We start from the raw sequence: 25,621 nt of genomic DNA on the forward strand, positions 1-25,621 counted from the left end.
CAGAAGGGCTACATAGCTCTATAGCAGAGCACTTGCCTCAAAAACCTTCAAACAAAAGCTCCTAAACCAGACCAGCCTAAGAATTCAATAGGATGCTTGGCTCAGGCCAGAGAACCATGTTCATATTTACATTATTCCATACAACTCTATGCACCTGAGAATATTTTCACCTGCTTTTCTGCAAACAGATTTAACAGTACTGACTTAATATCTTTCTGACTTGGTTCATTTTAAAGCTTATCTATCTTATTAAGGCACTGTCAAGATGGTACCAAAGGTAAAGACAATTACTGCACAAACCTGGCAGCCCAGTTTAATCTCTGGAACCCTCAAAAAGGTGGAATGAAAGAACCAACTCCACAAACTTGTTCTCTGACAGCTATATGTGCTCTATGTGTTTATATGTGTGTGTGCACTCACATGTACCTGCAGGCCTAATGACAAATTTTAAAATGATGAAGAATTATTCTGACAAATGTTATTTCAATACTATTGTTTGGGAATGGTAGCATACTTCTGAAATCAAGAAGAAAACTCCAAATAGCAAGCTTCCATTTTAGTCTACCTTTCCCTATACACTCTGAATAACACTAACCAGCATGCCAATGCAAACTGTTCTTGTAAGGGAGTTTTTATGATTCATATACTTGACATTTTAAAACACTTAAAAGAATTTATAGAATTGTGACATTCTATCAGAAGTGGTTAACCAGTTCAGTGTCCTAGAAGCCAAATCCTCCCAAGTGTTTTCCACCGTCAGATCCGCTATTGAGTGCATATATCTGACTTTGTCAGTTACCTATCTGCCAGCTGAAGCCTTATAAATACTGTGGTAATCGTTACATTTAAAAGTCCACTTACACACAATCCAATTAAAAAACAAAACCAAAACTTCCCGAGGAAATGAAACGCTCTATTCTTTGCTTCATTTATTCAAAGATGATCAGAGTAAGTTTGAAAGACACACCTCTTTTAAGAAAAAAAAGTTATGCTGAAAATGTAATATATAAAATTATACAAGTTATGTTTTAAAAGAAAACAAGCAAAATGGAGGCTAGTTCACAGACAGGCAGATAAAGGAAGAACATTGCAAATACTAAAAAGAAAGCAAAAAGGTCAAAGTGATGTTGAAAGGACCAGTCAGAATAGCAAGGAGGTAACCATACGAAAGCGGAGATTCATGTCACAGAGACAATGACTCTTTCTCAGGAGTCTCATAGCTGATAGCCACATTATGACTCATAACAGTGGCAAAGTTATGAAGAAGCAATGAAAATAATTTTATGGTTGGATGTCACCATAACATGAGGAACTGTTTTAAAGCATTAGGAAGGTTAAGAACCACTGCTCTAAATCATGACAGGTCTGGAAAGCATGAGCGGAGGGCATGTGCATGCCTCCTGCTCCAATAAGAAAAGAGACAACTGTGCTGCTACAGTGTACTTTTCTATAATTTAAATCATATACAGAATGATTTACATATTGAGAGTTTGTTGGGAGATATTCAATCACATTATGAACTCCAAGTTTGTATTTGTGTTGATTAAATAAAATTAACCATGGGTCAGGAGGCTGAGTTAGTAACTAGTTGATAGAAAGTAATCATAGAGCATCAGAGGGCATCCAGGAGAGATAGAGACACAGGAAGCAGGAGTGATGCTGCCTTTTCTTGTCTGGTGAAACAGAAGCACAGGTCTTTCAGAGATGCCAACAAGGAGAGAGGGTTAGCTAGTTGCTACTCAGCATCTCTGAGCTTGCAGATCTTCATCCCAGCCTTAGAATCTTGAGTCTTATTTATAAATAGAACAATAGAAATTTGGTTAAAGCTACCTTTAGCAGCAGAAACAGGGCTGATGCCTGCGGGAACTGAATTCCAGCTAGGCTACAGCTTGAGCGGCCTGGCTGCTGCTAGAGAAGCAAGCCAATGACCGCAGAATCACAATTGTTGGCTGACATAACAGTATATTAAGGTGCAGCCACTGTGCTGAAGATAAAACAACAAGAATTAGCAAGGATTATTAGGAAAAAAGCAAACAAACAAACAAAAAATATGTCCAAACAAATTAAAACAGTGAAAAAAACAAAAATAAAACCAAGATGAGGACAATTAAAGGAACATCAAAATTAAGCCATTAATATACTGAATGGCTTAGGAAATCAGTATAGAAAGAAAGGGAGGAAGGGAGGGAGAGAGGGAGAGAGGGAGGGAGGGAGAAAAAATCTCCCAGGCCATAGGTTATATCTGCCTAGTCTTTCTATGAACTTGAAGATGTGACAGGAACCAATCCAAAAATCAATCTGAGAAAAGAATTTCTCAAGAATGGAAAGAAATGCTGGCTGAGGGCATGTATGAGAAGAGTCAAAAGAAATGACTGGAAGGTCCTATTTTTTTAATCTTCATTTATAACATAATTATAACTGGAATATATAATTTATATTACACACATTATACACATGAAACAAATATACACTCTTGAAAAAAACTGGACAATGGCCTCAATACTATTTCTCAGAGAAAAATGCTAAAAATTACACTGTAGAATAAAAATCTTAGTAGCTAAAGTTTTCCACAAATCTTTAGAAAATTAACTCTAAAAGGTCCATGTCTGAAGTTAAAAATTTCAAGACACTGCACCCAGACTTGATTTGTTTTGTAAACTTAATAAGAACGGTAGACACATTAGCTATCAAACATTGAGGGATCCTTCAGGTTCAGAAACAGCCAGCAACATCATCATCCACCACCTAAAAATACTCCAGGACTTGTCCAATGATCTGTAACTCTCCTTTGGGCAAACTTCTTTATCATAATTAGAAACTTGAGTAGAATTAGCTATTTCTAGAGGGCTAGGTAGTAAAGCCTCTAAAAAATGCAGAAAACCCAAGGAGTACAAACAAAATGTGACAATTCAAAAAGAGAACTAGTGTAATTAACTGGCCTGAAGCACCAATGTGAGACAGAGACCCCACAGGTTAATGCAAAGTCCACACTTAATGTGGCAGAGCCAGATTGTTTGTGATGGGCTTATGAGCATGGCTTTAAAGGCTGTACTTTACCCTTAACAAAAGAACAAAAAGACAGAGTCAGGACAAACCACATATAAAGATGAACAGCAAAACAAAACAAAACAAAAAAAAAAAATCCTTCTGGCATGGCAATTAGCTACTAACTAGATCCATTTAAGCCAGGAAATAAACTGGTTATATTTGCAATGAGAAATTTAAGTAAAATCTAAAAGTTAAGTATGAGCAATTTTAACAATGGGTCAGAGAGAAAGACTTAGAATTATCAGGTATTTACCAAATTCTTAAATGTTTGTTTCAGTATTGCCTACACACTGTCAAAAGTAATAACAGCATAAACTGTCATTAAGATTAATTATATTACCCAGAGAAGCAATGTGCTTTTATATATTTTTACTTGCAACAGTTACATTCCTTTTTTTTTTTTTTAAGTCAATAGAAGATGCTGAAGTGAGGAATACATTTTCCAGCTAATCTTAAGAAAATATACTACACAATATTTTTATTTTTTTAATTCTGCAGGACCACAAATAATTACAGTAACAGTGAAGCAATGTGAGCCACTGGGGCATAAAGGTCTGCCTGCTCCTATACAGCATGCTACACACAAACCCCATTTCCACCTCCCACTTTCCTAATCCTGGAAGAATCAGAGGTTGTCAGGGGAAACCAGAAAACAGATAAGCATGCTTGTTAAATCAGTAACCTTAACAATATACATAATTTAAAGTCAAGAGGCTCTGCTCTGAGGTCTGCAACACAAGGACTCTCAATCTCAAAGGACTAGTGAATTAACACTGCCTTTCCCTTGTAAATTAGAGATGTGTTAAAATTCACTTCTAAATGTGAAGCTTTACCCTGGGCTCCAAATTCTAGAAAACTTACCTGACTGCATTGTTCTGTGTCAGGTCCCGTAACATGGGTACAGGGGAACATACTGTTCTAAAGGGAAACAGAAGAATCACCAGTGTGCATTGGACATGCTGTTTGTGAGACTTTTTAAAAAAATAAATCATTAAAATGCACTAACAAAAACAGTAAAGAAGATGACCCCATTTATTATAAATAGAAAACAATCATGGACAGTTTATATTAAAATCTGTAAAACAGAACAACAAAATACACTCTCCCTTCCCCCAATTAATCCAAAAAGGGAAGGAAGAGATCAACTCCACCCCCTATAAAAAAACGTTGAATGAGAGCTGGCAAAGGGGCTCAGCAATTAAGAGTAAGCACTGCTATTCTAAAGGACCCAAGTTTAGTTGCCTGCATCCATGTTAGGAAGGCTCACAATCTTTTATAATTCTAGCTCTAAGGGGCTCTGACACCCTCTTCCAGCCTCCACAAATATATGGACTCACATGTACATACCAAGATAAGGACAAGAACTCACATGATTAAAAATAAGATAATTTGGAAAAAAAGGCCAAATAGTCATTAACCATAAGGTATTTAATATCACTAGTAACCAGAGAATACAACTGTAAACCATAAGAGATCATTAAATAGATTAACAAAAAAAGGTGAAGTCTCAAGGGTTTGCCTGAGTATAGAGTATCAATCTCTCTTACAAACTACTACTCACTAGGATAATAATATATTGTAGTCACTTTGAAATAATCAACACACTTTAATGGTTAGTAAGTCCCTCCTGAATATGTGCCTTGAGTAGCTGTCTAAAAACTATGGTTTCAGAACTGTTTCATATTCTTGAAAATTATGCAGTCGGTAAAGTGTTATGTAAGAATGAAGACCAGCGCTCTAATCCCCAGCTCCATGTACAACCATGTCCCCAAAAAGGAAAGGAAAATAACAAGGCAGAGAGTATAAATGAGGAAGACATCCAACACAGCTGTCTATATAAGTGAATGTGTGCACACACTTGTGTGCGCGCACACACACCTCATACCCACACAAATTGAGAGGGGGAATCTCAAAGAACTTCTATGCTGGCTATAACCATTTGTGTATTAGAAAATTTTTAAATACCAAATTAGCATAAATAACATTTCAATGTAAAACAATTGTATTTTACAAAGCCAAACAAGAAGAAATAAAGAGTATTACTATTATACTTTTTTTTTTCAATTCTAAAAATCTGGCTCATTTATTTCAATTGTCTTTTCTGCTTCTTATTCCATATCTTAGCTCTAAAAACTCCATTGTGTCCTCAAGAAACAGTATAGAAAAAGCAAGTGACATTGGAAGAGTAGTAGCATGTGACAACAGCTGTGACTGTGCAGGTGCCTTAAGTTTCAGGAACCCAGAAACCTGTACAGAAGGCAGCAAAGCTACTATATGCTACAGATGGGCTTGAAATTTTAGTCCAGCAGAATTTTGTTTTAAGTATAGTTTTCATATTGGACTAAAAGAGAAGCTAAGCTTCCTTCTAGTTGTCTCAATGATATACAAATGGGTACTTACTGATCTGGAAGAATGGCTTCTTCATCCAGAGAAAACTTTCCTTGAATCCCATGACACAATTCAGGTGGCACATCTACTGGCTGTAGAAAAATGTATTCCTTTATTTTAACTGAATGATGGAACACAAGGGAGTACAAAGCAGAGACTTGTATGCCTTCTCATAAGAGAACATAAATTCAGAGGACTGTCACTCAAGGTCAAAAGGTGAAGGTGCAAACAAACCAAAAATCGATCAGCAAGTGAACTGACAAACAGATTGTGAATTTGCTTCTTATTAAACATGACACTTTGGTAATGCCTACCACATGGACGAACTTTTAACATGCCAACTTTTAACATGCCAACTTTTAACATGGCAGACAATGGGGATACACAATATTGGATTCCAATTATATGAGGTACCAAGAATAAAGACTCATAGAGACAGATAAGTACTTGACTCTGGGGGAATCACAGAATGGGAGGTGTTGTTTAATGCTTTCTAATGGGCACAGAATTTCTGAATGGGTAAATGGAGAAGTTCTACTGATGGACAGTGGCATTAGTTGTACAATATTATAAATATACTCAGTGTCACAACATATTCAGGGTAAATTAAATGCTACACATACACACACGCACACACATTCCTAATTATTAAACAAATTGTATACTGTACCTCTGTCGAGCCTGTCTGATACAGCTCTAAAATGAAGTCATGTAGTGGGTGAAGCTTCCCCACAAACAAAACATCACCTCCAAGACTGTTTCTCCTGTCTAAATAAAAAAAAGTAAGACCACAATCAAGCAATTACACCTAATAAGACCTATTTTTATAAAGCTACAACCAAGGAAAGCATCTACATTCTAAAAATAATCCCAGCACAATGTTTATGGAAAATAATTTACATATGTGTGATGTGTGGTTCTCACAATATTTAAAATGAGTTTTTGACAATGAGAAACTCTAAGAAAGAGGTTATTGCTGAGACATACTTGGATATATTACAAGATAAAGGGCAAGACTTCCCTAGTTATAAAGTACCCAATTTCCTGTGTAATTCATAAACATTCTCTAAGGAAATACAAACAACCACATCATGACAAAGATGACTGAATGGTTTCTTAGACTATATTGACACTAACTGAAATTTTCGAAACTGAGTTCACCTTTACAGTTTCCCAATCTATACTGCATTAATTATAAAATGCTACTTTTTATGCAGAAGATTTCAAGTTAGCCCTCTAGGAATAAATGCTTATTTTACCCAATTCTTTCAAGAAAAGTTAATGCTTTGATGGTAATAGGAAGAAGGCAGATGGAGATTGAGTAATGCCTTCCTAAAAGGCAAGAGTATTTTTCTGAGTGTGTGTCATTAAGAATCAAAATGTCAAAGGGTATTCTTTCTTCCTTTCTTTCTTTTTTAATTAACCTAGGAATGTTTATTTCCTTCTTAGTTCCTTCAAGGACCCAGTCATTGTTCAGTAGTGTGTTGTTTAATCTCCACAGGTTTGTGAATGCTCTAGGGTTTCTCTTACTGTTGATTTATAGTCTTACTCCAGCAAGATCAGACAGAATACAAGCAATTATTTCCATTTCCCTGCATTTGTTAAGACTTGGTTTGTGCCCTAATACATGATTTGTTTCAGTGATAGTTTCATGGTCTGAAGTTTTGATAACATGAATATCTATAAATATCTACTAAGTACATTTGATCAAGGATGTCATTTAATTCAGATATTTTCGCATGACTACCTGTCAATTGCTGGGGTTAATCTGTGACATTATCCTAGCAGCACTAAATTGGATGCACTTGTATTGAGGGTTTAGAACATTAACATCCTTTGATGTTTATTTTTTAGTCAGCATAAAGTAACCATATTCATTTGTTCTCACTAGCTTTGGTTTGAAATATATATTATCAGACACAATACCTGCTTGTTCCACTTGCTTGAAATAACTCAAAGGGATATTCTTGAAGTATGACCTTTTTTTCAGGCTCTCATAATGTAGCCAAGCTGAACTTGAACTTTCAGCAATCCTCAGCGTTATCTTACCCTTCAGAACTAGTACAAGAGGGTTGTACTACCATGACCAGTTAAACAGTCATTTTTTTACATAAAATTTAGCAAATATTTTTGAATTAAAAATTATGATAATCTAGTACTCAATTTATAGATAATAGATTAAAAAGCAAAGTTGATGTCTGTTACAAAGAAGTAAAACAATAATTTATGCCTTCTCTATAAGAAATTAGACAAATGGGGGGGGGGGGGAAGTCTAATTTCATACAGAAATATACAATCTATGTTGTACAGACTCAACATTGACCAAGTGGTAGTATGACTCTTACTCTCTTCTGGAGTGAGGTCTGGGTACACCTCTTCTAGGGCTGCTCGAAGCCTTCGTTCATCCACAAATGGCAGCAGAGCAACACCTGAGAAAACAACACATCACCTGACAATTAGAATCACCTGATTTCAGATTTTCATTGGGTCAAATGAACATTCTAGTAAAGCATCTCTGTAAACACAAAAACATTTGAAACTGAACTCTTATTCTGTCATGTAGCCAAAATTCAGACGCAAACATTTTCATATGCCATAGCAACGTTCAAAAGTGTCCCCCTATTTTTCATACTTATAATGTCACCTTACTAAGGCCCTCAGGCCAACAGCAGTTCATCTTCCTAGAGCTTGAGCTTATCCTTTTGGCCTTCCTGATTCTTTATAAAAACATACTCCGAAGTTCTATTTCCAAACTACATGAAGTCTCTTTTAACTTCCAAGCTTCCAAAGCACTATGTTTATATTTTAATCTGATTAATTTGTATGCAAAGATTCTTAAGAGCTTTGCCTAAATAACTTACTAGTGGGAAATGGAACAGAATGTCCATGTTGGGGCTAAAAATGGCCCCCCACAGTGTGCTACGTTTATCATTTTCAGGGAAGCTTGTCCTCAATTCAGTACCTATCATAATACTGAAAAAAAAAAGTTATGAAGCATATCTATGTTCTGCTAGGATATAGCAAAAATAGTATTTTGGCCAAATAAAACTTAAATAGCAACAACAAATGTTAAGCATAATTAATAGAAGCACTTGATTTTACTTCCACGTAAGAATCTAACTTAAGAGTATTCCACTGTAAAGATGTGCCACATTTTCTTTATACATTCTTCAGTTGAGGGGCATCTAGGTTTAGGTTGCTTCCATGTTCTTGCTATTCCAAATAATGCTGCTATGAACATAGTTGAGTACGTGTCTTTGTTGCATGGATGTGGATCATGTGAGTATATGCCTAAGAGGGGGACTGCTGGGTCCTGTGGTAAACTAATTCCCATTTTCCTGAGGAACTGCCATACTGATCTCCAAGGGATACTGCCTTAACCTAGAGACAGGAGAGAAGTCCTAGTCCCTACTTCAAATGACTTGACAAATTTACATGACCTCACCTGGATGGCATTGCCCTACATGTGGAAATGGAGTGGGGGGATGGGAAGGGAGGGTAGTCAGGGTGCATGTGAGGGGACAGAGAGGGTAAGAGGGAGGGAGAAAGAACTGGGAGTGACATGTAAAATAAAAAATTAATTAATTAATTTAAAAATCTAACTTAAAAACAAACTAAGTTCTGGTAGAAATTCTGTAGTGCCTATCTTAAAATCATCAGCACCTATTATCTAGGAAAGTCTAATTCAATTATTGGCAAACACAGGGAAATAAAAAGAGTTGTCTATGCTTTGTTCTATCATACATTTAGAAGAGATATAATACCAACAAATACCCAAGTCATTATTTAGCTTTTATTTTCTACCCATTTGACTTGGGATTTTTAAAAAAGCTCTACAAGACTTTCCTATAATAAAACTTTCCTACAATATTAATCCCACAAGCTGAATCCAATCAGGAAACAACTTATAGTGAGTGATACTGCAGTGATAAAAATCACCAAGGAACAAATCACTGATGTTGCCTAGAGCAGAAAGAAATGGTTAACAGCAGTACATTGGTAGTCAAAGTGAGAAGAGCTAATAGTTCATCTCTGAACCCTCTAGTCCACACGCTCACTGCCTCTTCTGATCCTCACATGCAGCTCAGGCAGTGGTTCTGTTCAGATGAAGTCACTTCAATAAAGCTCCTCTACAGTCAGACTCCTTAGGTCCAGATCTTGGCTTTTTGCTACCATGAAATTTTGACCAACTTAACTAAGCTGTCTGTTCATATATAAAACATAGAAATCAAAATTATTAAATATATAACAAATTTCATAAATTTGTAACACTTTTACATTACATATAATGTGTCAAAAGCTCATACACTCAAAAAAATAATTTTCTTTTAAAGTGACCAGCTACATTTCTCATCCTATATCATTTTAAGGTATAATCAACCTAGGGCAAGAACTTTACCAAGTAATATATTGACAATGCATCCAATCCTGTTTCTGCTCAGCTATCTCACTTCCTGTCTGTCTGTATAGACCTCCAGATCTTTACAGTTAGCTAGTGGCAGGCTCTATTTTCTGACCTTCAGACAGGCTTTCTTTGTACAACCAAGATATCACCAAATATCCCCCTCTTTTGTCTAAAAATGTAAAAAGGTTAGAACTAATATAAGAAAAACTATATAGCTTACTTATAATAAGTATAATAACTATATACAATATATGCAGGCAACAAGTACATCCATTAGCATTGGACAAATTCAGAGAAAATACTCAATTATCTATTCTTTCTTGATGAGTCCAAAGCCTTGTACCTAATTTCCCTTTATTATCAAATTATCTTTTAATGTCTTTTAAACCTATTACACTTAACACATCTTTAGTGAACTTCTTTACTAAGCCTGGTAAACAAGGAAAACTGTAAATATACTATCTAGTCTTTAAATCCTTCAGAGACCTGAGAAAAAAATAATACTGAGTAAGTAGGAAGTGTGAGCAAACGACTTCCAAAAACTATGAGAAATGACAGAAACAGCTGGCTGCCTGGGCAGTCACCCAAGGTTGCTCTGCAATGTTAGGGCACAGAAATCTGCCAGCCTCGACTTCCTGAGTGCTGGGACCAAAGGCATACATCACCACTTAAACTGTATTTCTTAATAATACTAAATTTGGCAATCAATTAAAAAAAAAAAAGACATAAAGACCAATGGACTAGAGTAATAGCCTTAAAAATAACCAAATGATTTGCAACAAAAATACCAAGACCAGTCAATAGGAAAAAGTCTTTGTAACAACTGATGCATTAAAAAAGTAGATATCCACACATGAATGAATAAGATTACATCCTTATTTCATATATAAATATTAAGTCAAAAATAAGACTTTGAAGACTGAAATAAAAAAAAAACTAACATAATAAAAGTTTTCAAAGAAAACAGGTAGATACTGGACTTAGCAAATGATTTCAGGAATATGACACCAACGACAAGCAAAATAAAGTAGACCACCAAAATTTAAATGTTTCTGACACTAACAGACATTATAACAAAGTGAAAAAATAATCCACAGAATTGGAGAAAATAAATAATAAAAATCGCATCAAATGGGAGTAATGCAAAACTTTAAGCCAATCCAACCCAATGGATTTGAAGTTATTTCTTTAAGAATATAAATGTACAAAATGTATGGGAAAACATGTTCATTATTAGTATCATTGGGGAAATGTAAACTAAAGTTATTGTGAGTTACCACTTGATAGTGATTAGGGTAGCTCTAAAAAACAAAAAACTTTTAAAAAAGCAAAAAACCAAAAACCCAAAACAAAAAACACCCAGGGAAAAATAATGGCAAGAATGTGAGGAAATTCAAACTGTTCGGCCTTATTTTAGCTTCTCCCTGGAGTTGCTATTTTGAAAAGATTCTTTGTCATTAATACAAATACTATAATAACTATAAGTTGGCAAGTAACCTATGTTTATTTATTTATTTATTTAAATGTTTATTTAGTAGCTTCAGCAAGGATTGAATTATGTATCCATTAAACACAAGTACTTGTTAATTTTTATTGCCCCTCCATTTTCCTATGCTCCCTCTCCTTAATTAAAACATGCCATCCTAGAGCCTTCATCCAGTAGCAGATAGAAACAGAAGCAGACACCCACAGCTAAACCCTAAGCTAAACTCCAGGAATCCAGTTGCAGAGAGGGAGAAGTGATGAGAAATTGGGTCAAGACCAGGCCACAGAAATACACAAAGACAGCTGACCTGAGCAAGGGGGAGCTCATAGACCTCCAGACTGATGATAGCTGGGATTCCCTAGCATTGAACCAACCCAGACTCCCTGAAAGTGGGTCTCAGTTAGAAGGCCTGGACAGTCTAAGGGACCTCTGACAGTGGAACCAGGATATATCCCTGGTGCACAAATGGACTTCAGGAGCACATTCCCCATGGAGCACATTCCCCAAGGAGGGATACTACCTTAGCCTAGAGGCAGGAGGGAGGGCCTAGGCCCCGCCCCAAATGACTTGACAGATTTTGATGACCTGTCCTGGAAGGGCTCACCCTCCCAGGAGTGGATAGGGAATAGGACAGGGGGAGGGGGATGAGTGGATGGGAGGGAGAGGGAACTGGGATCAATATGTAAATTAAAAAAAAAAAAGAAAAGAAAAAAATGTAAAAAATTAAATTAAAAAAAAGTCACACACACACAAAAAAATCCTCCACAAAGTTCCTTCAAAAACCTCGGGAGATTCTAATCCATTTATATGCGATAAAACACATTTTACATAGTCCAAATCAGTAGGATGCATTTTCCATTATCATTAAGGTAATATGAAATTATCATTATTAACTAAACTACCCCCCATCTCTTAAAATTTATAAGTAGTTTTTGGTGGGGGGGGGGGGTGAATGTTGTGAAGTTGGTAGGGACCAAAGTCACTTGTGCATGCCAGGTAAATGAACTACCACTAACTACTTCCCAACCCTTCCATCTGTTAATTGCTTCATAAGCCCCTCTGTCTTCTAATTCTGAGCTGAGGTCCTAGAAAAGTGTGCAGCACAAGAAAATGTCAAAATGATTTGCTGAAAGGAGTCTTTGGTGAAGGAGATTTTTTTTTTATTGTATTTTATATTCAGTGATCAACATTTGTTGAGTAGTGAATACTATCTTAAATTTAGTATGAATCTTAAAATTGACTTCTCTACAAAATCTACTCACACAAGGAATTTAAAAACAGACAAATGAATGTCAAGTGTTAAATTTCTAGTATATTTTTACGAGTTACTGGGTATAATCCCAAATGGGAATTACTATTTCTTTCTCAGCAGCTTCAAAAGGTGACTGAAGAAAAGTCACAAAGGACACTAAACCTGCAAATTTAACCTATTTCAACATGTTACTATTTACCAGAATATTACTATTAAAATTACTATCAGTCACTGACAATCATGGATTGAATAGATACACTCACTTTCACATGTAATTATGAAAATAAGTATAGAGTATGATTTCCAGAATCATACTTTTATCCTATAAGAAATGATTGATAAGCTTTAATAAAAACTTCAAACAAGCCAGGTGTTGGTGGCACAAACCTTTTGAGGCCAGCCTGTCTACACAGAAAAACCCTGTCTCAAAAAACAAAACAACAACAAACATAAAAGGGAATGAATATCTAGATTTTACCTTGCCATGCATATTTCTTCCCATTTAAATCAATAGCAAAATCTTCAGGATAGAAGTCAATTATACTAGAATCCTGTTTCAGGGAGAAAGCAAAACCAAAAACAATAAACCTTGTTACAAAAACATGACAGGACTCTTCTTCAACTCATCAAGCTTCAATGAGGAAATGTATATTTTCTCTATTGAAATGCTAAGGTATGATGTTACTAATACCAGGTCTAGTAAAACAAAATTAACAACTTTATTTAAACAAAGAAAATTAGTTCTAGACTAATTATGGGCTTCACAAGGCAGTAAAGAGTTGTTACTCAACATTTCCTAGTTCCTGGCTGGGTCTCACTTTTTAACTAGCACAGAAAACAAACAAATAAACAAAAATCCACAAGCTCAGAGGTAATTTTAGGTAAGTCAGAATGCTTGAAGTCATTATATAGTGATGAAACAAAAATAGTTAATACAGGGCATGGTGACTCACAACTTTACTGATACTGGGAAGTCAGAGATGGATCTCTGTGAGTTCAAGGCTAGGCCTGGTCTACAGAGCAGTTCCAGGGCTACACAGTAAGTTTCCTGTCTCAAAAAAGTTACAATAGACTGAAAACAAATTTTTTTTTTTTTTTTAACAAAGATTTTATTTAGAAAACTCATAGCCAAAGAAAGTATAAGATAACATATTATACGGTAAACTCATTCTTTCGGTACTTCAGTTTTGTAACTATGACATGCAAAAGCAACTCTGAATATTGCCAATGTAGCACAAATAATAAAAACCCAGAGAGAGACACTTAGGTTCTATCTGAAAATCAGAAAAGCCACTAGTGAGTTTTCACTTCTATCTACCAAGGGGGGTAAACCTGACCTCAGAGTGACTTGCAGACTGCAAAGCTCTCTCCACCAAAAACCTCAGACCTCTCTCCCTCTCCCTCTCTGAGTTCCTACCTTGCATTCGTTTTAATGCTGGGATAAAGGGGATTAAAAAGTGTGAGCTCTGTTTCTGGTTTAGACTTATTCAATCTCATGTAGCCCATGAACTCAACAGAGATCCATCTGCTTCTGTCTCCCAAGTGCCAGGATTAAAGATGTGGCCACCACAACTAGTGGCTTAGGTATGTAGCTAACTAGTGGCTTATCCCTACATTCTGATCTTCAGGCAAGATTTATATATGTGTAAATATACATAATAATCAATATATATTACAATATATCACTACATGCCAACACACTTTAAAACAGACTTACAGGGTCACTCATGAGCTTCCGCCATGATGGAGGGAGAAAATTACCACTTGCAGCTGGAAAAACCCCCATGAGTTGTTCCAGTGGTTTAAACTGCAAGAAAGGGAAAAGTTAAAGACTCCAAATTACTATCTAATTCAAATTCCTCCCCCCCCCCCCTTCATCAGCTTGAAGCTTACCGGTTTTGTGCCCTTCTCAAATTCTGAAGACATGTCTGCAATACCTTCAAAGTCTGAGGCAAATGGTGCATAATGGAATGGATAATACCACTTCCAGGAAGCACAGCCCTACAATCATTAATAACAAATAAAAGCAAAATGCTCTTAATGATGAACATGGTAAAAAAAATTAGACTGACTACTAGTCTGTAATATCCTATTTGTAAAATATGACTCTGGTATATACTCCACTCATTAACTTTCCTAAATATTATTTAATTGTCTGCTTCATATCAGTGGTTCCTTTACCTAAAAGATATGGAGAAACTTCTTGAATAATCAGTAGTTAACATCAAACTTTATATTCAGAAACACAAATGGGTCAAGACGTTTATCCTTAAAATATATCTGATGACATTTCTTTTCAATCTCAATCTTCTATCATCAAATAAAACCAATTTGCAAAAGGCTCAATATTATATTTCATGTAACATCGTCATATTACAGGAGAGCTGTTACAATCAAATTCCTTTCAAATTTCTATTAGTATGATTTATGCTGTATTTTTTTTTAATGTTGTATTCTTCCTTTAGTTCTTGGTGACTGTCAAATACTCAGTTATTTTTAAACTCAATATAAACAAACCAAAATCCCAGTAAATTGTAATCATCTTAAAAAACCAACTCAAACACTCTGATCCTAAAATCCTTTAACATAACAAAACCAAATTTTATTGTTATAGTAATTCCTAAGGAACTTCCAAATCTTTATGTATATTATTCATGGCAATTTTAATAGAAAGTTTAAATAACAAGTGTGGGTTTTATCTAAGATTATTCATCATTATGCACAATTGTAGAAATTACTGGCTTTCTAAAGTAATTAACCAAAAAGTTGGGAGGAAAAATTCTTTTGGTACCTGGTAATAATATCGAAGAACCCAGCACAGTCCTTCAACATAAGACTGAACCACCTTACGTCGAAATTTCTCATCAGCTGCATCTACATCAAATTTGTTCTTATAGTATCTTTGCTTCCAACCAGCTTCCCATAACCTAAGAACCAGGTGAAGTAAGTTTACATTGAGTAAGTACATCTGTGGCTATAGACTATCTACTGATTTGGGAATAAATCAATTCATATTTAATATCTAAGGGAAATTGAAGGAGCTGAACAGAGATTCATTTTACTTTCTAAAATGATAGAATCTACTTTCAGCAGTTACCAACAATAATTAAACATTAGAAACCCAAATATTGATTATGGTAAGACCATTACATAACTACATTTTTTTAAAAAAGAACAAAACTACTTACAAATACATTATACTTATTTGTGCCAATCTTAATAATGCTTCCCATATTTTCTTTAATTGTGTAATAATTCTAAAACTATGTTCTAAGATTAAAATATTGAAGATATTTTATATTTCAAAGTTTGCCACAATATGTTAAACCATATGAAGAAAGTAAATAATTTTTAAAATGGTATCCTAAATTTTTTTTTTTTTTTATAAAAAGGCCATAAAATAATCTAGGGTGCAGGTGAGCAGAGACTATGTGCATACCTGTTCTCTCTTATCTTTGCTCACCTCATGCCTCTTGCAACAAAAGAGTTCTGATGTCTTACTAGGAGGCATATTTCTGTATCCCTTCCCTTCATATCCCTATTCTCCTCATTTATGTTTTGGTATAACCTAGAGGCAGGTCAATTATTTCACTAATTATCATGAACACTGAATATACACAATCATATCTTAAACTTTATGTGTGTGTTCCTCCATGCACAACTGAGTACCACGTGCATGTCTCATGACCATGGAGTTACAGATGGTTGTTAGCCATATAAGCACTGGGAATTACACTCAGGACCTCTGCAGGAGCAGCCCATGCTCTTAACCCCTGATCTGTCTCTCCAGCTCCACAATCAATTTTTTACCCCCCAAAATGTGTTTTGTTTTATATTTTTATTCTTTAAAAGATTTAAACATTTTGTTTAAGGAACAAGAATAAACTAAACACTTTTTAAAAAATCAAGTCAGACCAAGAACATCAAGTCATTCTCCATTAGACTTTTTTGCATGTCAGACTTTAACAAAGTAACTACAGAGAACACACTATCTTCCCAAACTACCTATTAAAACCTGAAAGACTCACAGAACTAGAATAGCCTCTACTTACTGTTTACATAAAAACATAAGTGAAAAACAATGTCAAACGCCTCAACCACTTCTGTATAGAAGTCTTGAAAATCCCCAGCACTAGTTGAAACAATAAATGACTGAACAAATCAAGCTTCATGTTAAACCACTGTTTATCATGATGGCCATATGATAAACAAAAAAATAATCTAGCTAGGTCAGATGGTACATGCCTTTAATCCTAGCACTCAAAGGCAGAAACAGGTACATCTCTGTCAGTTCAAGACCACACAAACCTAGGTTACTCAGGGCCTTATGTTCAAAAAAAAAAAAAAAGGGGGGGGTGGAGTGGTGGGGAGACTGCTCAGAGTAGAGATAGATCAGAGTTTAAGAGCACTAGCTGCTCTTCCAGAAGACCAGGGTTCAAATCCCAGCACCCAACCACCACCTGTAACTCCAATTTCAGGGAATCTGACATCCTCTTGACTTTCCATGTACCAGGCACACATGGTACATAGACATAAATCCAGACTAAAACACATTTTAAAAAATTAAATATAAAAGAAAACTTCTAGGATGGAAACCCAAAGAGACAGAAAAGGAAGACTAGAGCTATATTAAATAAATGTTTATCGCATGGCTATTCATTGATCTGATATTTTCCCCACTGATCCAATGTTAAAGGATACTAGGAAAATAAACCATATAATGAAGTTCTTAATTGTAAATAAGGATTTCCACATTCTATTTCCTGTACAAGAAGTATGCCTTGCTGAACATTGAAAGATACATTTTCCTAAATTCTTAGTGAGCTACAATGTTTTTTAAATTGGTGGCCTTTTGTAAAGGACACTCAAAGTAATCTAGACTCAGGTAACAGGACAGGCTAGTAACTTCTTTATAGAATGATTCCAAGTGCAGTCTCTGAACCAATTACAGAATCAAAGTTTTCCACTATAGAATTTAAGTATGCAGTTAAAAAGAAACTCCTCTGTAATAAACAAAATTGTACATAAGTAATTCTATAGTTCTTTCTAAAAAATAAATATTTATATCTTAAAATGATTTCTGCACATTTCATTTTAAGGAGAAACCTTTTCAGTTGAGAATACTAAAGCAAACTATGTTATTGTCCAAATGTATCTGAACTTTCTAGGTTAAGCAACTTGAAAATTTAATTTCTAAACAGTAACATTCAGATCACATCATTGGAGCTAAACATCATGCCTAGCCAATCTAGCGCTTGGTCTCAGAGGGGAAAGTGGCTTGTAAGACAGAAAGCTGCCTGCATACTAATCTAGATACTTGGGTTTAACAGCAATAGCTTACACATCTCCCTGGAATTAGTGACTGTTCTAACTCTCCACATTAATTACTGCTGGATAAAAAGATCACAGGCAAGTATCTGAAGGCATTGCTGCTCTAAGCTAAATAGCATTAATTAGACCACATCTATTTCAGCAATTTGCTAACAAAGTACTACCACAAAAAAGGAAAGAAAGAAAAAAGGCTTTACCTGACATTATCCTCTGGCTCTGGCTCACTGTCACTGTCTTCTGCTTTTCTCTTAATTCCTGGAGATGGGGAGCCATCAGATGCAAAACTTGTATTAGGAGATATTGAGGGACTCTGTAGAAAATTATGACATTGCAGAAGGATTTCATTATTCATTTTACACAAGACTATATAGCCAAACTACCACTTAAGAGTTTCATGGTGATAATTTTTAAAGCTATTAGACAAAGAGCAAATGATAATTTTTAAAGCTATTAAACATACCTAGAAAGAACAGAGACTGACCTTATCCCACACCAGTCCCCTTCCCAGAAATCCAAACTGCCAGGCTTTCTATGTTCAAACTCCAAAGAAGTATTAGGGCAAAACTTGTTTAAAAGAACAATAGTTTAACAGACATAAAAAAATAAAAATTATTAACTTGAACCTTGATTTCCTTTGGTAGTTTCCTGGTATTATGAATTCCCAATCATTTTCTACTCTCAACCAGTAATTTAAAAAACAAAACAAAAAAAAAGCAAAAACAAAAACCAACAACAATAAAAAAGAAGACCTCTGAAGAACAATTCATATGTGTGTGTGTGTGTTTCACATTATCTGTAATAAATAACAATTATACACACATGCATACATCAGAGTGAGAATGTCATCAAATAGTAAGTGTTTAGCCATACCCAACCACCCTGTAAAGCAGAAACTTAATGAAATTCCATATAAAAACTGTTAAATTATTTTATATGTATTGCTTTAAAATTCAGTATATAAAATAGAAAACTGGAGATTATTTTTGTTAGTATTGCAAATCCTTGGATTCTATATTAGTTTTCCACTGTACCAAATTCAAAGGACACAATAGGACCCTAAGTATTTTAATATTTAGTTAAAAAATTAAAAATCTTTTCCAATTATAGTTAAGAAAAATTATCAAAATTGTCATGATAAAAAACACTATCATAGTTAATATTTCCTTGAGTTAATCACAGCAGATTAGCTATTTTAAGTAAGCTGAATTACTTTTAGATTGAGAGCAAACAAGGCTCTCAAGGCTTAATACTTTCCATGAAGACAGTTCACATACCAAGTTAAGCTATACTTCACAAGAGAACTTAAAAGTACTATCTTTCAAAAATATGTCAGATGTTCTGACCAATGTATATATACCCAAGGCTAGAGAGATGGCTCAGTGAGTAAGCAATTGCTGCACCTGTATGACAACCTGAATTCAACCCACACATATCTAAAAAGTAAAGGCAGGCCTTTAATCCCAAAGTCTATCAGTTTGAGACTAGCTGGTCTAGTCAGTACCAGTCAGGGCTACATAGTGAAACTTTGTTTTTAAGAAAAAATGTGGAAGGTAAAAACCAATTCTACAAATTGTCCTACGACTTCCATAAGTGCACAATGATTCACAGCACCCACCCACATATACATCATACACAAATATAATAATAATTATTAAATAACTTCTTTTAAAAACACATACTTATAGTGACTAAACAAATCAACATAAAAAGGTATCTTTGTATTTGGAAAATGAGAGACATTATCAGACAGATCAGAGGCTGACACATCAAGTTCAACCTTTACTGGCTTCATGCATGGCCTTGAACAACATAACCTCTGTGAGTTTCACCTTACACTGATGATGATATTCTCTTTAGATGAATAGTAAGTGCAAAATAAAATCTTGTGTATCAAAGATTACTGGCTAGCATTCTGCCTGCCTAGCACAGTGATTAATCAACCAGGAAATGATCACTATTATTTAAGCCTTATCTATTTGGTGACATTCAAGCCTGTAAGCATTTTCTTAGTAATAGATGGGGGAGGGCCCAGGCCATTGTGGGTGTTCTTATGCATGGACTAGTCGTCCTAGGTTCTATAAGAGAACAACCTGAGCAAGCCATATGAAGCAAGGCAGTAAGCAGCACCTCTCCATGGCCTTTGCATCAGCTCCTGCCTCCAAGACCCTGCCCTGTTTGAGTTCTGGTGCTGACTTCCTTCAATGATGAACAGTGCTAAAGATATGAAAGCCTAATAACCCCTTTCCTCCCCAAGGTGCTTTGGGTCATGGTGTTTCATCATAGTAATAGCAATCCTAACTAAGACAGATACCCTTTTCTGACCTCCAAAGGCATCAGACATAGACCTGGTACACAAATGTGCAAGCAAAACATTCATACACTTAAAATAAAAATACAGTATTTCTTAGGCTATCAAAAAAAGATACTGAATGACTAAATCCTCATGACCAATTAGGCATAGTACAGTTCTGAAAAGATATTTTAAGGTGTCCCTTACTACACAAACTCTGGTTCCTTTAATTTGTAAATGTAAGAAACAAATGGCAAAACTCATAACTGGTCCCTAAAAGAAAGAGAAAAATAAGAAAGCAAAAGTCACTGTCCTCTCTAGCCTAGGCCAGGAGACATCTAAATATCCCAGTCATATTTTTAGCGTCATCTACTCAGTTCTCTGGGGTAGAGAAAAGCAGCTGTAGTACATGTATTATGGGAACACCATAGCCACTTAGCTATTTCTTTATGTTAACATGTATTGAATATCCCATATACTTTTCTTTCATTTCACTTTGTAATTTTCATTTGATAAACATAGTTTAAAGTTAAAACTATTCTGAGACAAAAGATGTTGGAAAAAACCTGTCAAACAAAGCTTTAGAGAAAATGATAAAATTCACAGACACAACTCTTTAAAAAGAACAGAACATTTATCACACAACATCACAGAGAAGCAAGCCACTTACAGAGTTACTATGCATCCTCATTTCATAGGCTGCTTGTCTTGGACTACTGGCTACATGACAACCTGATGAATTTCTTGAACCCAAGGCATGAGGTGTTAATATTCCACTAGGAGTAAAAGCTGGTTGATCTCTCTAACATAAATAGAAGTAAAAATAAATTACAATACAGTTAGTGACAGGAAGCGAAGAGGACAATGGAATAGTCCTCATTTTAAGTGCTTTACTATTAAACTCATTGAAAACCACACAGATTTCCAAGAACATTACAAGGTTATTTACACCTTATAAGCAACAGCCTATAATACTTAATAACTTTGCCATAAAGTACACATAATATATATATTGTTTTCATACACAGGATCGTTTTAAGTCTCATATTAATGTTTGTTTACAATTTTAGGAAACACAAACTATAATTCAGGTGAAAAAATGATAATATACATTTAAAAAAACACTAAAACAACTTTTATTTAGACATAACCTGTTACAACTAAGTTTTTTTATTTACTAAGTAGATACAATTAGAGCTCTAATTAATAGTATTGAGAGAGAATAATATAGATGACAGGAATATGTCTCTCCCAATCTAAGTGCTTGTACTGGCTAGTTTTATGTCAATTTGACCCAACTTGAGTCATCTGAAAAGAGAGAACATCAATTGAGAAAATGCCCCCCATAAAAATCCAGATGTAGGAATTTTCTTAACTAGTGATTGATGGGGGAGGGCCCAGCCCATCATGGGTGATGCCACTCCTGAGCTAGTGGTCTTGGGTTCTGTAAGAAAGCAGGTTGAGCAAGCCATGAGAAGAAAGCCAATAAGAAACATTCTTCAGTGGTGGCCTCTACACCAGCTACTGCCTTCAGCTCCTTGCCCTCGTTGTTTGGTGATGAGCTGTTTATCTGGAGCTCTGAGTGAAATAAAAGCTTTCCTAGTTGTATCTGGTCATGGTGTTTCATTATAGGAATAGTAACTAACTAAGACAGTGCTCTTGAATCCAAATGCCATGGTAAACAACTTAACATTTCTCCCTTTCAGTTTCCAGATAGTGCTCAGTTCTTAAAAAACACAGTAAAGGAGAGAAAGGGAGAGGGGGAGATGACGGGAGGGAGGGAGGGAGGGAGGGAAGGAGGGAGGGAGAGAGGGAGGGAGGGAAGGAAGCAATGACACACTCAACATCACAGTAGGTGAATTTAGAAGAAAGAATGAAGGAAAATAAGCTAGATAGTCAGAATTAGACCAAAACCAAGACAGAACTGAGTTCTGAGGGTACTGAAGAATCTGAGGAGATTTCAGAGAAAGAAACAAAAGTTCAGAAGGTCACATTCTAAGTGGATTAGAATCTGACAAAGATGAGGAAGAGAAAATATATACAGTAACTTCCAAGAAGATGCAAAGGGCCAACTATTCTTAGTACAATAACTTCCTAATTGCTACAAACAATTCTAACAACCAAGTGCCACTTGCTGCCCACTTCCTATCATCAGGTAGAACCCCTGACTCCTAACCTTGGGAAAGGCTTCTTTAAAAATGAAGGAGTGACTATGTATAATGGCACTTGGGAGACTAATTTGGGAGGGATAGATGATAGATAGATAGATAGATAGACAGACAGATTCCCTATCTCAACACACACACACACACACACACACACACACACACACCAGTGTTCTTTTGCCAGCTCTAAGATAGCTAGCTGTGTATGGATGTTCTTGAATAAGGAATAGTTATTGCAATGAATAAAAACATCCTCAAAAAAAAATTAAGCTTTGACAAATCTCATGCAATTAATTAAAACTCACCTTCATCCTCTTTCTTTTTTCTTTCTGTCGTCTTCTAAAACTGTCCTAAAAGTATAAAATCCATATATTCTGTCAAATAATTACACAAAAACGTCAGAGTTAAACATTAGCAGGAGTGATTCGAAAGACCATTTAAGCTTTAAAGGAAGTTATCAATAACCTGGGCCTAACTAAACTTTGTATAGATACAAAGCCCTGTTTTTCAGAACTTTGGATAAGCAAAAAGACTGAATTTAGATAAAAATAAACTGTTCTTAAAGTTGTAGGATCTTAAGAATACATCTCAGGAAAATGAAAGAGCTATGACAAAGACCTTAGCTTTACACTAGATCGAATGAGATTTTCAATATAGAGAAAATACAAATACAAAAACAATGAATCTTAAATTGTTAAATATAATTACCATTTAAAACCTCTACAAGACAGTTGAATAAAGACACTCAGTTACATTACTAAAGGTTAATCACTTCTAATTCTAGCATGAATGGCAAGCAAGAAAGAAGTGGGATTCTACAAACACTAACCCCCAGCTTCTAAAAAGCTATCAACAGAAAACAGGGAATTCAGATTTACTGTTTATTCTGGGCCAAGTTTATGCATAGGGTAGGGTCCTTTCTCCCTATTCTCAAAGGGCAGCCATGATTTCAACTCTCCAGGATTTGGAACTGATATTACTCATTTACAATGGCCCACTCCACAGGTTTGCACACCTATGGCCTAAAACGGAAGCTAGCAGTACTGGTGACTATCCTAAGTGCACTCTGCCAAGCGTAATACAAAACTTTAATTAGATCTGAAATTGGTGCTTTCTGCCAGGAGAGGGGTTTTGTTTTTTTTTTGTTTTTTTTTTTTTTTTTTTTTCAAGACATTTTCCTTGTGTCCTGGAACTCACAGATCCATCTGCTTCTGCTGAAATTAAGTATGCACCACCACACCTGGCTCAGAAGAGGGGTTTAACAAAGCATTCCCAAAGATAAGGCTATGTAACCTCCAATGGTATGGAAATTCAGAAACTGTTGACTTCTTCCTCTTTTGTTCCTTTCTGTGGTTCTGGAAATCCAACCTAGGCTTTCTTCCATGTGATTTCTTTTCTTAATTTACATAGAGGGAGCCATACACGTGTGCACACAGATCAGAGAACAATTTCAAGGAGTCTGTTCTCTCTTAACAAGTGGGTTTCAGAAACTAAATGCAGGTCCATCAGACTTGGCAGCAAGTACCTTTACCCACTGAGCTATCTAACTGGCTCCCACACTAATCAAACTCTCTCTCTCTCTCTCTCTCTCTCTCTCTCTCTCTCTCTCTCTCTCTCTCTCTCTCTCTCTCTCTCAAGAGCTTCCATCTAGGCCATCAGTAGATTGTGAAATCTGTTATTTTCAGAACTTCCTTGAGTCACACTCTTTGCCTGGCTTTCCCCCACTCTAGCTTCCTGCCTTTGCACAATGTTACTGTTCCCTGGGCAGTACTTGGACCTCTTCACTTCTCTCTTCCCATGGGAATGAGCACCTGCTCTCCTGGCTTTAAACATGATCTAAATGCTAATAACCAGGACCTCTCCCACTTCAAAATCTCCATCTGGGCACTTTGAACTAAACATGGAATTCTCACCTCCACCTCTAAGACTTCTCTGCACCCTAATCTGTCTTAGGAGAGGTGTTCCTTTCTAACTGCTTGGAAGTATCCTGGAGTCATTCTTGACACCTCATTTCTCATTTCAACCTGCATTTAGCCTATTAGCCAGCCCCATTAGTACTACTCTCAAAACTTGTTCAGAATCCCTCCACTCTTCATGATTAATTAAAACAAGCCAGGTGAAAAACAAAACAAAACAAAACAAGCTAGGTGTAAAGTCAGATTTTTCTATCCAGAATCCTTCATTGATGCATAATACAGTTAAGTTTCTAAAGTGGCCTCTAGGGGTACTAGATCTGGCCCTCCATCACTCTGGAACCTCATACCAATACTCTGACCTGCTTTGCTTCCTTTGCTCCTGCCACACACTACTTGCTCCTTGCAGTTCAGTGTAGATACAAGGCACCTCCTGTCCACAGCCTTGGCACTACTGTTCTCTGGGTTCTAGGTGCTGCCTTTAAATATCTACATGACATACTTCTCCACATTATTCATGTCTTTATTCACACTCATCTGTCCACAAGGCCTCACTGTGATTTCTAGAACTGCAATCTTGCAGTTATCACTTTGAAAGATACTGTCTCAGCTGTTTCTTTTTTCTTTTTATATTAATGGCATTTACAATTCTACCACATTAATTGTATGGCTGAGCTGGTTACTTATGTTTTTGTTCATCTTTCCCTAAAGATGCAAGCTCCCAAAAGGCAGAATTTTTTGTCTGGCTTTATTTTAGTGTTTTGTTTTGTTCCTACTTATCACTGGCACATAGCTAGGCTCATAGAAAGGATTACCCAAGTTCATAAACTAAACATCACAATTTAGGCTTAATTGCTCAATTTTAGTAATTACTGATGCATCCATTTCTGAAACCTTCCATTCTACTGGCTCTAAGGGTTGTTAGTCACACATAAACAAAACAACACACTACTGGTTATTGGTCTTTAAATTGTATGTGCTATGAACACCTTCATTAATGTATCAAAAACCACAAGCATACTTTCTAGAAGTGTCGTACTGAAATTCTGATGTTTCCCATTTGCAACCATGGGCAAAAGACAATGACTTCAGGAACACCAAGGCTTAAAATACCTTCTCACTTGGTCACCCAGAAATCATATTAAGTCTGAAACACTGAGGTAGAAATCAAATCCCTTCCCCTTTAATGCCAAGTTATCACCGGTATTTATGGTACAGCACCTGCTAAAGCCACATAAGAAGACTGTTCTTACAGTCTTACACCAAGCCGTAACACAGTATACAATATTTTTTGTTAAGTATAAATAGCAATAAAGTAAAAACATTGTTAAGTGTTGAAAATG

At 35.7% G+C, this 25,621-nt stretch overlaps 1 protein-coding gene across 1 annotated transcript in view; it reads right to left on the reverse strand.

Annotated features, from left to right (window-relative positions):
* The window catches only part of Xrn2 (5'-3' exoribonuclease 2), a 69,920-nt gene that overhangs the window by 23,872 nt on the left and 20,427 nt on the right, over positions 1-25,621 (reverse strand). The window contains exons 14-24 of the mRNA XM_051183227.1: positions 22,671-22,715; positions 20,871-21,002; positions 18,108-18,220; positions 15,371-15,506; positions 14,473-14,580; positions 14,297-14,386; positions 13,058-13,130; positions 7,782-7,865; positions 6,107-6,204; positions 5,449-5,528; positions 3,910-3,966 (exon numbers count right to left, since the gene is read on the reverse strand). Of these exons, the coding sequence (XP_051039184.1) occupies positions 3,910-3,966; positions 5,449-5,528; positions 6,107-6,204; positions 7,782-7,865; positions 13,058-13,130; positions 14,297-14,386; positions 14,473-14,580; positions 15,371-15,506; positions 18,108-18,220; positions 20,871-21,002; positions 22,671-22,715 (1,016 nt within the window). The remainder of the gene's footprint in view (positions 1-3,909; positions 3,967-5,448; positions 5,529-6,106; positions 6,205-7,781; positions 7,866-13,057; positions 13,131-14,296; positions 14,387-14,472; positions 14,581-15,370; positions 15,507-18,107; positions 18,221-20,870; positions 21,003-22,670; positions 22,716-25,621) is intronic.

This window comes from Phodopus roborovskii, unplaced genomic scaffold, assembly GCF_943737965.1.
Source record: "Phodopus roborovskii unplaced genomic scaffold, PHOROB, whole genome shotgun sequence".
NCBI lineage: Eukaryota > Metazoa > Chordata > Mammalia > Rodentia > Cricetidae > Phodopus > Phodopus roborovskii.